Raw genomic sequence first — 13,974 nt, 5'->3', positions numbered from 1 at the left:
TTACCACATTTGGTTTAGATTTAAATTAAAACTTGATTTGAAAGTCCAATGGATATGTTGTTTATATTGCTATATAAAATGAATTTCAAAGCATTTAACTTGTCAAACTAGAAATATTAGTTTATATTTCCTGCCACTCGATGATTGCCATAGAGCAGTGCTTTAAACTGGGGTCCGAGGGGCTTCGAGATTGTGCCAGGCGGTCCAGATTTATGACATTTAATAAAATACTTTAATTTATCACAAATTCTGTGTAATTAAACCTCAGAAAAATAAGGGTGGCCTTGCCATGGTGAACCTCTACAACATCAATATTGTATAAATTACAGTAAGCCAAAATCATGTGTATATAATAGGAAAATATTCTGAAAAAAAATTAAAGAAAGTTTTACACAAATATCTTATCAAAACAAGATACTAAAACACTTTGAGAAGTTAGACGTTTTAATGCGGAAAACAGCACTGTTGCTCTCAAAGACATATAATTACTCCAAAGTTTCACTAAATAACAAAAATGTACTTTATCGTTCAAGTACAACAGCCTTCAAAGGAAAATACATCTACAGAACTGAGTATGAAGCATTCATGAGAACAACACTGTTCCGTCTAAACTCAATACCCATCAATTGTAAGAGGTCCTAATTATGGTACTGGTTAGTGTTTGGTTTTGTGGTTACAAGAAGTCCCAAGAAATTCTTGGCATGACCGGATAAATCTCTCTGGAGCATGGCAAACATCACTATAAGAGGAATGCAAGTGAAGAGCATTAACACTCAAATTTTATAAACAAGATGTGTTACCAGTTAAGTTAAATGACCACTTTAACCATATACCATTGGCCATTCTGACTGGCTATATTAACATTCACTGTGAAAGCCAGCGAAGATAATGTTAAACATGCAGCGCTAATAACTATTAAGGCATGATCAAATCTTTCATTCTTCAGGTTGAGATATCATAACCCAAGTCACAGGAAGCTATTGTGATTAAAACAAGTAATAATAGTTTTTGGTATTCATTTACTTATTGAACAGCCGTCGCAAATTTCACATCTAAAAACACAGTGGAGTTAAAATGTAATATTCGTACAAGCTGGGGGTCATCATGGATTAAACAAGCTTAAAAGTAGTGTAGTCCTCAAAACAAACTAATAGATACTGCAGCTGCATTTCATAGACAAATCTCTGCGATATTTCTGTGGAAAAACTGAAAAAAAAAACATCTAAGAAGGTAGGACCATGCTAGGCAACATTTCCAAGGAAAATATATTTTAAAAAAAAACATGGAAATATAAATAAACATTAGAAGATTTCAAAATAAGAGCAACAGATATATATTAAGCAGAAACAAGCATAGTGTATGGATGAAATTTAACAAGTAATAGTATATGTAAAGGACGGGTTTCTTGGCCCCTCCTCTTCTGTAATCCTATTGGCCTACAAGCATCAGGTCAAAGGTGACACTGCCATTGAGGGGGAAGCAAGTCAACTCTGTACTCTTTTTAGGGGTGTAGTAGTAACCTGCTCAGATTGTAATCCTCACTCGGATATATTTTGCATAATAACTGTTTACTGGCTACTGGTAAAATAGCATTGTGATGCATCAATCAATAATAACAACGACAAAATGCTCAGACTCAAAAGACAGCTATGTGACAGGGTGTGCAAACTGCAAAGGTCCCTTTGACCACCACTGAGGGAGCAGACCCTTCCCCCTCTGAATTTCTCATTTAGAAAAAAGATAACGGTGCTTTTCATCAGTTTGTGGTTTTAGGATGAGGCGAGTATGTTAAACCAGGGAGCAGTAGCCTCCGCAGGCACCACGACGCTGCTGCTCGTCATCAGACAGCTGGACACCTTGACCATGGACGCTGCTTTCCCAGAGCCCCGGAGTCTGCAAGATCTTCTCCACTAGTTCTTCAAAGGCACACTGAACTCCATCCCGTGTTTTTGCGCTAGCCTCTGATAATCGCAGCACAAAGGTAAGGATAAAGAAAGAGAAGAGATAAATGAATGTAGATCATTAAATTGATGCATTATGTGATTGAGTCAAAGCTTCAAAAGTGAGGCATCACGGTCCGATAATAAATTAATGATGCCGTGTGCGTTTACATGCACAGTCTCAAGCCGATTATGGTTATAGGGGACAGAGAATGAAAAACCATTTTTACCTTGTCTTTTTTGAATAATGGTAGTCTACCCGCATTCATACCAAAAGTGCTAGACATGCTAAACATCTGAGTCTCATAGAAATTCCTCTTTTAGAAATGTCAGCCAGAAAACGTCCCAATCTGAAAAACTGATGCTTATGACATCACAGGCATCTAACTGCCCCTACACTTTATAATAATTGGCTACATTTTTTGAGTGGCAGCAAAGTCAGCCAATCAGTAATGAGATTGTAAGTTAAGCCAGTAGGGGGAGCCAAATAGGTGCAAAACCACTTGTTTAAAATCCCCAACCCTAATAGAGCTATCTGAGAGAGGTTTTTAGGAAGCTTCTAAGGCATTACAGAGCCAAACAAAATATTTTTTGTCTACATGTCACATCACAGAACAAGGATAAATACCCCCTTCAATCATTCTATGTCACCTTTAATAAACTGATAACGTGTAAGGTCATGTATACACATAAAACTGTTTTCTTTCATCGTCCATAAATAGCTTAAGGAAAGACTGATCAGCACAGGTATAGTTTTTGCTCATTTTGTGGAAGCAAGCATAAAGTAGCGCACAAAAGTCTGCTCTCGAATGAGAAATTGCGCGATTTAAAGCTTATGCTACATTTACAGGTTCTGCAGACATGAGAAGAGTTACAAGTGTCAGCTTTTTGAAAAATAAGCCAGACTATAGGTAGTGATGTCACTGCCTGCGAGAAACCTGACCAAATCTCATTAATGCAAATAAAGGTACAAGCATAAGTAAATGCTAAAATTAACTAAGATTAATAAATACTATAGAAGTATTTTTCTTTGTTAATTCATATTAGCTAATGCATAAACTAATGATAATAACTATAACTTATTATTTTTTATTATTTTTTTATAATTATTAATTATTAAATACACAACTATATGGCACAAATTGAGATTCACACGGATAAAGTAATGAAAATTTGACCACTGTTTAGAACACATTTTATCCCAAAAATGTAAAGAAAATATGATGTAGTTATATTATTATGCATTTTGCAGACAGAAGACTTTTAGGATCAATAGAATTTTGGCTATGTGACTTTATTCTCAAAAAAATATAGTACTTACTTTTTAGGTCACCAATACGCTCATAAGCGCACAGTTCAAGAATTTAGTGCCGTTACAGATATAACTTATTATCTATTATAAGTAGTAATAATTATATAATCCTATGATTTCTCCAGGAACAAGGGCAAACATACATTTGCTATTGCTACAAACGTTATCTCTTGAGCAAGTTTGCTGTTTATAACTGAAAACATTCTGATATATGTGTCAGATAAGAAATGGCCCTCCCCCAGCTAAGCCTGGTTTTCTCACAGGGTTTTTTACTTTAAATCCCCAAAGGAGTTTTTTTTCACCCCTTGACTGCTGCTTACTGAAATTAGCTTAACATAGGATTTTCTTTTGTACATTACGTTAATACTGTTTTTATTATAATGGTCCACTTACAACTTAAAGATATCACTACTTAACTATAGTATTATTAAAACACTGTAAACCCAAATTAGTAAGCGGAACTCAAAAAATTGAGTGTATGTAGCAGATATTGTTTATATGATAAAGCGACACATATCTGTCCTACATCCTAAGCACAGGCACTACACTTCTGAACAATGGTAACTAACCATAAAACTAAAAAACAGCTAACTCTTCTAAATGTCCAACATGAATGAATGTTTAACACTATTGAGTCTTTGTTTTTACTGAAAACCTCATAAAACATCACATCATTTTAAAAAATGCAGGCTCATGTAAAGCATGCTGGGAATTGGAAAGCCTCCTAAAGCAATCATGTTGATTTAACGTTAAACTGAAGTAAATTTGCAGTGCCAGACTCTTTCTTAGCTTAAGTGGTAGATTGAATCTCATAAACCCAACATAAACATAACCACCAAAGGTTTGTAATTATTTGCAGTGTTTGTTTAAATGAGAATGTTGTATTGATTGATATGACTTGGTTTGGAAGTTGTAAATAAAAATGTTGTGTTCGCAAAGTACTTTGACTGATTTTATTTAAGATTGTGGAAGTCATTGTGGTGATATTGTTGAGACAAACATAAAACTTTTAAGTTGAGTAAACTTTTTCTCACTGTTTCAGTACAGTTCACTCATTTTAAATGAGTACATTGTATTGTTTACAGTGTATTATATTATTATTACCTAATTCATCATGCTATTAGGAAATTAATTTGAATACCTCCATGTCTTTCATTCTAAACTATATCTAAAAATCGCCATGCTTTTCTTGTTCTTTGCATTTCTGTGCTTCTATTTTATGTGAAGCTGCTTTGAAACAATTAACTGTGAAAAGTGTTCTATAAATTAAATTGAATTGATTCTCACTTTAAGGACTTAGATTCTCTAATGGCTAGCAATGGGACTATGGAGCCAAAAAAGCAAATAAGCCTAAATTCCAACTGGAAACATCTAAAACATTAAATATAGTTGAAACCATAATTAATAAAGACAGCACTTACCAATAAAAAGCATTGAGTGTTTCCGTGCAAACTTCAAGCCTTCATTTCGGTCTACGTCATGATTGTCCTGCAACAGAGAAGTCAGTTTATCATTCTGAAACATTCCCAATACAAAATCAATTAGATGTCACCACATGTAACTGTAACACTTCTATTTTAAGGTGATATTCTATATCTTCTCTGGGTTTGGACACCCCCAGAACTTTCCAAACAAGAAAACCGGACTTCATGTTTCAACATGACTTCATTCAAAGACCAAGCTGTACAATTACTCATTTGTTTTCATTCATTTGAATAAACCAGAAAGAATTTGTTAAAACCTTGTAATGCTTTTTGTTCTCCTCAGGAAAAGGTCACATTATTTACTTAATTTTTTTTGGCCATTAGGGCTGAACAAGTGCCAGTGTAAGATTCTGAAAACAGATTTAAAAGGTCTGCATTATTAAAGCTCCTGATGATAATACGCAAATGTGGAAATTTAACTTGGAAAATGTTAGAATCTTTGAGTGAACGTCATTTCCTCATGACTTGATTCGATTAAAACTGGTGACTCAGAATTAACTTCTTGGATTAGATCTAGTTTATGATGGTCTCAGTATGCTGCGATTTGTAAGGAACAATCAAACAGATGTGAAAAATTAATTCATGGTCAGGTGAATTAAATTATTTATGACACTTTTTCAAAACAACTTCTCAACATTCCAACTATAAATCCTGCTAGTTAATCACGATACTTTCATGGGTGAACCTAACACCAGGAGTGGACAGATTTGTTCATATAGGTGACACTTTGATGTCACTTGGTTAGAAAAAACTTAACACAGACACCATATACTTTATGTCATTGGATCTATTTATAGAACAGTGTTTACGTTTGTAAAATTGCTTGGACATCAAAACACCATTTAGCATATTTAAAAAATGAATTAAACAAACCTTGTCAATTTTATTTCCGACTAGCATTTTAACCAGGTCGTTGCGTGTGCAGTATGTCTCCAATTCATTGAGCCAGTTCTCAAGCTTTGTAAAAGTTTCCCGCTTTGCAACATCATAGACTATAAAGAATAAGAACAACAATGTAGTTTAACTTTAATACGCAAACTAGTCTGTAAAGAGTCTATTTGGATTACAAACACTAACCCAAAATGACACCCTGGGCTCCTCTGTAGTAGCTTGGTGTTAAAGTTCTAAACCTCTCCTGACCCGCTGTGTCCTAAAATGAAAATGGTCAAAGATTTCAGCTGCTTTTTCAACATGTACAGGACAATATGTCAAATATATCTACAACGTGTGTCATAGTGACACCTACTGGAATAGAAAGTAAATTAATTGTAAAATGATGTAAAAGAACATGTGAGCTATTGTGTACACTTGGCAAATAAATTTAAATATTTAATGCTTACAATATTTTGTGCTACACCCATTATTTAATGTCAAGTACTTATAAACAACCTAGAAGCATTATTGTACTTACCCATATGGCCAGCTTCGCTCTGTTGCCATCTACTGAAATAGTTTTCACTTTAAAGTCCACACCTAAATAAACAATTTGAGATGAAAAAAAATGCACCACAAGATAAGCTGTAACATATTTGTTTTTTTGCGTGTTGGAAAAAAATAAAGTCACCAATTCATGTCTGCTTGTATTTGTGAAGTGACATCTAGTAATGATAAACACTCATATGTGTGACTCACCAATAGTTGCAGCTAATTCTGGGTCGAAGGTGTCATCTGTAAACCGCAGGAGTAAACTGTGGAAAAAACAGATTACATATGAGCACAATAAAGGGATAGTACACCCAAAAATGAAAATTCGGACATCATTTACTCTCATGTTGTTTGAAACCTGTATAAATGTCTTTGTTCTGATGAACAGGAAGGAAGATATTTTGAGGAATGTTTGTAACCAAACCGATTATGGGCACCATTCATTTCTATAGTAGGAAAACAAAGAATACATAAAGCCATTCCTCAAAATATCTTCCTTCGTGTTCATCAGAACAAAAAATTGTATAGGTTTGTATCAACATAAGGAAACGATGAGAGAACTATCCCTTTAAATGGGCAATTACATTATACATTTAAAGTCACATTTTTATATCTAGGATTGGGGATTCAATTAATAATTCTGGAGAAGTGTTTACTTCTTAATTTAGTGTAAATGCACTAATTCAGCTGAATTACTTTGTAAATGTAAAATAACAATGTAATAAAGCCTATTCATAGTGTTATAACTGTTAACACTTATACAAATTCATCCCAACTCAGGCCTGTTTCATCTGGAGTGATCTGCCACATAACCAGCAGTTAACGTTAGCCGGATTGCTATACTAGGCGAAACTGTCAGCTAAAACTAAACCTCGTATTTTATTCAAGATATAAAGGCATATGACAACAGTAGCGCTTTACTTAGTATTCAATACCAACATGTTTTTAAAAGTCTAACTAACTAATGTAGCCTTTATGCTCCTGAACTACTGATAAAATGCTAACAAACAACAGCTTACAAAGAAGTCAACAGCATATTTATATTTCAGAATACTACGATAAACTTTATCACCAAAACTAGTTATGCTAAAATTTCTTTAGGTCTTTAGCCAAAAACAAACTTTACGTAAGTTTGACGACTGATGTTTTAAATTCGGGACACCTGCGACAGTCAGCATTAGTTAGCACGGTCAGGTACCGCTAATGCTATTTGACAGCTTAATTTTCGGTCGGGAGAGACTCAAAAATACTCAAATAAATACTGTTACCTTGATTTACCAACACCACTTTCTCCGATTATTAAAATTTTCAACGTCGTCAGTATATCGTCGTCCATGTTGCTGCTGTTTACACTAAAACTGGTTGAACACACGTTCACTGTTGCCTGTGCTGGAACTTCCGGCTAGAGCGTGACGTCACGAACATCATGTTCGGTTAGATGTTGCGTAAGAATAATTGTAGTTCATCCGAAGTTGCGAAACATTTGTAACTATTTAAATGTTTAATTAATACACCATTTTATACAAGATTATTGTTAATGCTGAAATGTCACGTAAGTAAATATAATTAAAAAATGTGTGTATTTTAGTTTGTAATGTGGTAACAAGAAGAAACCTTATTATAAAGTCTATAAATGTGCCCAAACAGAACAACCAAGTTTCTGAGTATGTACGGCCTGTGTCCTAAAAATACAACAACACCTCATCTCAGAGAGACAAAAACAAGAGTGGCCCTGGCCTTCACTGCAAGGTACTGTGTTACAAATCGTTAAGGACTTTATTATACATCATGTTAGCTAACATTCTACGCAAAGGGAAGGGTAAACCTAGATACTTTGAAGATGCTGTTTTTTTTTTAAAAAACAATTCATATTTACCTTTGTGTTATACAAATATTATAACACAGATATTTCTTAAGGTTTGTTGAGTTTACTGTTATTCTAAAAGAAATATAAAAAAGGAATGAGTATGTGACCCTAAACTTTTAAACAGTAGTGCAAGTGTCCGGTGTGAAAAATATTTAGACCTGCTGAAAAAGAAACATAATTTTTAATGCTGTGAATTTTCAAATGCATAATTATTATGTAAAGAATTTTCAAGTTTTATTTCATGAATGAAATACAATTCAGTTTAGTAATGTAAGTGGATAGTCATCCATTTTACATCTAATTATGCAAAATTAAAAAAACTGGTGCTCTTGACTTGTTACAGGTGGTTAGTTCTGGGGGTTGGGCCCTCCATGGTGAGGGGTCTCACTGCTTGGGAGTCTGGGAACCTGTCCTAGCTGTTATACCTGAAAAAGAATAAAAACCTTACAAAAATAAATAAAAACCTTGATCTATGAGGAAATCCAGTCATCCAGATTTTGCTCACAAACTATAAAAAAAAATGAAAATGAAAATACCCTATGCATTTCTAAAGTGTTTTTCATTGCTATTGTCTTTTGTTCTTTCATTAGGATAATTGCATCTATATGCAGGATGTACCTGGATCACTGCTTCAGAAAAGTATTTACTCTAATAAAACCTCTATAGGCTGACCATAGGCTTGAAAGATAATTGTAGTGGTCATGTATCCCCAATGGTTATCAAGACAACAAAGCCGCAAGATCTGAAGAGATCCTTTGTGTTAGCACTGTGTCCTTTTTGTTCTGCTGTGAGAAGCCAGCAGAAATATGAGCTGATCCTTTGATACTCTTCATTACCTCACATGCAAATTTGAATAAATTACCATAAACTAAAGTATACATGCACTGTCCTATAAGGACTTTCTGTAGCATCATTGTTATACAGTGATGGTTAGAAGGCACACATGTGAAGGTGTTTGTAGATCTTTGCTTTCACCATGGTGTCCTGCATTACAGACTGCATTGAAAAACCTATACGGCTGTGTTTTGAAAGTCTGGGTAAATTTGTAGGGCTTCACCCGTGGTGGTTTGTCACTCTTCCCCTGGTGATGTCTGCAGCACTCGGAGGAGGATTTTACTTTTTGCAGGACCTGAAATCCAACAACATAGTGGAGCAGTTCACACCGAAGAATGGACACGCAAAAGTGGAGAGGCGTTTCTTTCAAGAAACCTTTCAGCAAAATGATACACAGTTTTCAGTGCAACGACTTAACACTGATGGGGTCTTTGCATCTGTGATATTTTCCTCTCGGACAAATGTACTCAACGCTGGGGCACTGGATGAAATACTGCGCATAGATGGAGATGTTAAAGAATTTGTCGCAAATCAAATCACATACTCAGATATTTGTGCTACAGTGAATGGAAGGTGTTACTCAAATGCATTGCTTGATGTCTTAAGTTACAATGCAAGCAATTTTCATTTAGTCAACGTAACATTTCCAGTGCACTGTCAGTCAGAGATTAACTGTATCCACTTGGGAAATTACATTAGTGAGTTAGATGTGGATGACAATGGAATTGTTAAAAGTGCCAAAGCACTAAGACTTTTATATTACTTACAAGACAACTCTACACTGGGAGAAATGTGGCTTCAAGGCTTTGTTAACTTGCTCTCCAATGTGACAACATCCCTTACAGAAGTAAGTGTTTTTTGATATTATATAGTTCATATTGGACAAAATGTAGAGCTAAATATTAACACCAAATATTACTTTGTGCATTGTTTGTGCATGTAGTTTACAAATATAAAAGAAATTGATTTTAAAAATAATTTTGTCTCTGTTCTCAGGTTGCCTTTTTCACCTCAATATCAAGACAACAGGAATTTGAGAAGAGCACTGCATCTGTCACTTATCTTTTTGCAATCACATATTTTCTTGCAATTTCATTTTCAATAATATCTTGCCTAAGGTTTGTATAATACGCTTAATGTATTTTCTAGTTCATAAGATTGTAAACGTGTTTATATAATTTCTTTGCAGTGTTGGGGGTAATGCATTACAAGTAAAGCGCATTACATAATAATTTTACATTTGTGAAGTAATGAGTAAAGTAATGCATTACTTTATAAATGTACACATTAATATTTGAGTTACTTTAAAAAAAAGTAATGCAAGTTAATTTTCAGTTTAATTGATTCAATTTTAAAAATAAAATAATATTAACATATTAACATAGAATTACACACTCCATGCGCCTGAGCGGGAACAGTTTTAGTCAGAAACGGAGATGGCAGGCCAGAGCTTGACATTTTTGCGATCATAAAAAACACCTGCAAGGCCTGAAAAAGACCAAGCCTCAGCCAAGTAAGAAAAAGTAACGCAAAAGTAACTTAAAAGTAATGTAAGCATTACTTTCCATGAAAACGCAATTAGTTACTTTTTTGGGGAGTAACTTAATAGTGTAATGCATTACTTTTAAAAGTAACTTTTCCCAACACTGGATTTAAATAACTATACATCTCTTGACTTCACCCGACAGATTTGACAATGTCAGGAGCAAAGTGTGGGTGGCATCTCTTGGAGTTTTTTCAACTGCACAAGCAGTGCTGGCCAGCTTTGGGTTGCTTTTACTCATGAACGTGCCATTTGTTATTACCGTGGCATCATCTCCATTTCTTATTCTTGGTAAGATTAGCATTTCATTTAAATGTATGCATTTGGCAGACCTTTTAATTCAAAGCAACCTACAGTGCTTATTCACATATCGAAAAATGTATTCACAGGGATTGGTATCGATGACATGTTCATCATGATCTCCAGCTGGCAGAGGACCAATGTTCAAGACTCTGTGCCAGAACGCATGGCCTGCACCTACAGAGAAGCGGCCATTTCTATTACCATCACCACCTTGACTGACGTTCTAGCGTTTTACATTAGCTACAGCAACCCGTTTGGTTCCGTGCAGTCTTTTTGCCTCTACGCTGGGACGGCTGTGTTCTTCTGCTACATTTTTAACATCACTTTCTTCGGAGCGTGTCTGGCTCTGAATGGTAGAAGGGAGGGAGAAAATCGACACTGGTTAACTTGCATGAAGGTTCCAGAGGAGAGTCAAACAGGACAATCTAAAGCATACACTGTCTGCTGTGTCGGAGGAGCTTATAACCATACCACAGGAACCGAAGAAGAACATCCAATGATGCTGTTTTTCAGGAAGTACTATGGACCATTTCTAACCAGAATTTGGACTAAAGCATTTGTAATTGTTCTGTACCTCATATACATCGCGATTAGTGTTTATGGATGTCTGAGGCTTAAGGAGGGCATTGACCTCAAGAATCTAGCACTTGATGAATCATACATCGTCCAGTACTATGAGGCTGAAAAGACATATTTTAAATATTACGGTCCGAATGTGATGTTAGCTGTCAACGGCACGTTTCCATTTTGGGAGGAGAATGAACGCCACGAACTCGAGTCTTGTTTCGCACGGTTTAAGGAGCTGGATTTTGTCATGAACCTATCAACATCCTGGCTTGATTCGTTTGAGAAGTACGCAAAGCAAAATGGCAAAAACATTAGTTCTGAGGCTGGTTTTAAAACACATCTCGATCAGTTTCTGCAACACCATCCCATGTTCAGACAGGATGTCAACATAACCAATGCTGACATAGCTGCATCACGTGTATTTCTACAGACATTCAACATTTCATCGGAGAAGACCATGCTGAATTTATTACGGAAGACAGCAGAGAACTGCCAGTGGCCATTGGTGGTCTACCATCCAGCATTTATATACTATGATCAGTATACTGTGATCGGTCACAACACCATTCAGACCATCAGTGTAGCAACTGCAGTCATGCTAGTCATTTCTCTTGTGCTAATCCCAAATCCTCTTTGTGCCCTTTGGGTGACTTTTGCTATAGCTTCAGTCATTTTGGGAGTTACGGGGTTCATGGCATTGCTAAATGTTAATCTGGATTCCATCTCCATGATAAACCTGGTCATTAGCATTGGGTTCTCCGTGGACTTCTCCGCTCACATCTCCTACACGTTTGTGTCCAGTAAGAAATCGGATGTGAACGAGAGAGTTGTGGATGCACTGGCGCACTTGGGCTTTCCCATACTTCAAGGTGCCTTGTCGACGATTGTGGGGGTTGTGGTGCTTTCAGCTTCTGCAAGCTACATATTCAGAACTCTCTTCACCATTGTGTCTCTGGTGATTATGTTTGGGTTTTTTCACGGTATTGCTTTTATTCCCGTATTTCTCACTTTTTCTGGATTTTGCCACAAGTTGTAGTAGAACGATTAAACATTTATGTGCATTCGAAACACACCAGCTATATGTATCATTCTGTTGACACACATCTATCTTTATAATAAAATCAGTTGAAAATACGGATTATGCGACCCTCAACATAGGAACATTCAGTAGACCTTTGCCCTCACCCAAGTTGTAAAACCTTTGTTATTATTGTTATTATTTTATATTATGTTTTTGTATGTGTAATTTTTTTATCTTTTAGTTTACTGTTGTATTATGTAAAAAGAAAAAATTGAGCAGCAGGAAAATGCAACTACTTCTGACTTGAAATAAACGACTGCAATTTTAAACCGCATTAAAACTGTTAAATGTTGGGGTCCATTAAAGTCCATTAAAATGAGAAACATTCCAGAATTTTGGCATCAAAAAACATAATTTCTTTTTTGACTGAACAAAAAAAAGACATCAACATTTTGGATAACATGGTGGTGTGTAAATTATATAGATTTTTTAAAGAAAATTTACTAATCCTTTAACAATAAACCATGCAAACACAGAATTTTTTTTTGTTTTTTAGCAATGAAATAGGTGCACTTTAAAGGGGCCATGGCATGAAAATGAGACTTTTTCCATGTTTAAAGCAACACCAAAGAGTTTTTTTTACCTTAAAATAACGTTTCCAAAAAAGTTTTAGTGGTTCATCCACTCAAGACAGGGTGAATGGCACTTTCACATTCGCTTTGCAGCCCTCTATCGGCCAAAACCACACTAAAGAAGTTTCCAACCATCGGGTAGGGGTACTGTAGTTCGAGTGAAAACTACAAAAACTTGCGGCAGACCTACAATCCAATCAGAGCCAGCTATGCTGCAGTATTTACGACAGTTCTAATGAACAATTACGCGTCTAACCTGTAGGGGGAGCAAAGAGCAATAACTCTTTAGTGTTGCTTTAAGTGCTATAATTGGGTCCCCAGTGCTTCTATCAACCTAGAAAATGTGAAAAAGATCAACCCATTAACTTAGTTTTGGTAAACCATTCTCTACTAGCACATACAAAAATAGGTCGTTGAAATTTGGCCCTCTTTATGATGTCATAAGGAGCTCTTATTAGAATAATACTGCCCCCTTAGTCTGCACTATCCAATCACAGCACTGCCATTTAGTGCAGAGAAAAAGAGGGAGAAAAAATAATTCACAGCACAATTGAGTTTCAATTCAACAAACCACCATCATTGTGATCAGTGTTTGCACTTCATCAGCTCATTTGCATTTTAAAGGACACACCCAAAACAGCAAATTTTTGCACACACCAACAAAGTGTCAATTTTAACATGTTATTATAAATGATCTATTTGGTATTTTGAGCTAAAACTTCACATATGTGCTCTAGGGACACCAAAGATTTATTTGACATCTTAAAAAAGTCTTGTGCCATGGCCCCTTTAAATGAATGAGATTCAATAGGTCTACAACTGCTTGTCGCTGGTGGTCTGAATGGGGAATTATTAAAAGAGACAGGTGACACACAACAAGAAAGTCACTGGTGGTCTGAACGAGGCTTTAGTTATATTAGGACATTTAGTTTTTAAAAACCTTACAAAAAACAATACTGGTGTACATCTTTTGACAAAACAATGGCACTGATATATGTTAAGATATGTCAGTCCATTTTGTTTTTTGATAATGGTAGCTCAAACAT

The 13,974-nt window shown here is 35.5% G+C and overlaps 2 protein-coding genes across 2 annotated transcripts; one reads left to right on the top strand and one right to left on the bottom strand.

Annotated features, from left to right (window-relative positions):
• Positions 1-426: 426 nt before the first annotated feature.
• On the bottom strand, positions 427-7,586 carry rab18b (RAB18B, member RAS oncogene family). The gene is made up of 7 exons (XM_065269967.1): positions 7,430-7,586; positions 6,369-6,424; positions 6,148-6,209; positions 5,814-5,886; positions 5,610-5,728; positions 4,674-4,740; positions 427-1,961 (listed from the first exon to the last, which is right to left on the bottom strand). Exons 1-7 carry the CDS (start codon positions 7,495-7,497, stop codon positions 1,789-1,791), a joined length of 618 nt encoding a protein of 205 aa, XP_065126039.1. The 5' UTR covers positions 7,498-7,586; the 3' UTR covers positions 427-1,788.
• A 20-nt stretch (positions 7,587-7,606) lies between these two features.
• On the top strand, positions 7,607-12,570 carry ptchd3b (patched domain containing 3b). Its single transcript, XM_065269965.2, has 6 exons — positions 7,607-7,713; positions 7,809-7,910; positions 8,372-9,709; positions 9,859-9,980; positions 10,551-10,696; positions 10,795-12,570. The coding sequence occupies exons 3-6, from the start codon at positions 9,005-9,007 to the stop codon at positions 12,309-12,311; spliced, it is 2,490 nt and encodes an 829-aa protein (XP_065126037.1). The 5' UTR covers positions 7,607-7,713; positions 7,809-7,910; positions 8,372-9,004; the 3' UTR covers positions 12,312-12,570.
• The last annotated feature ends 1,404 nt before the right edge of the window (positions 12,571-13,974 follow it).

This window comes from Paramisgurnus dabryanus, chromosome 6, assembly GCF_030506205.2.
Source record: "Paramisgurnus dabryanus chromosome 6, PD_genome_1.1, whole genome shotgun sequence".
In the NCBI taxonomy this organism is placed as follows: domain Eukaryota; kingdom Metazoa; phylum Chordata; class Actinopteri; order Cypriniformes; family Cobitidae; genus Paramisgurnus; species Paramisgurnus dabryanus.
Note: the sequence above shows the minus strand (reverse complement) of the source record. Positions and strands in the feature narration are given on the sequence as shown.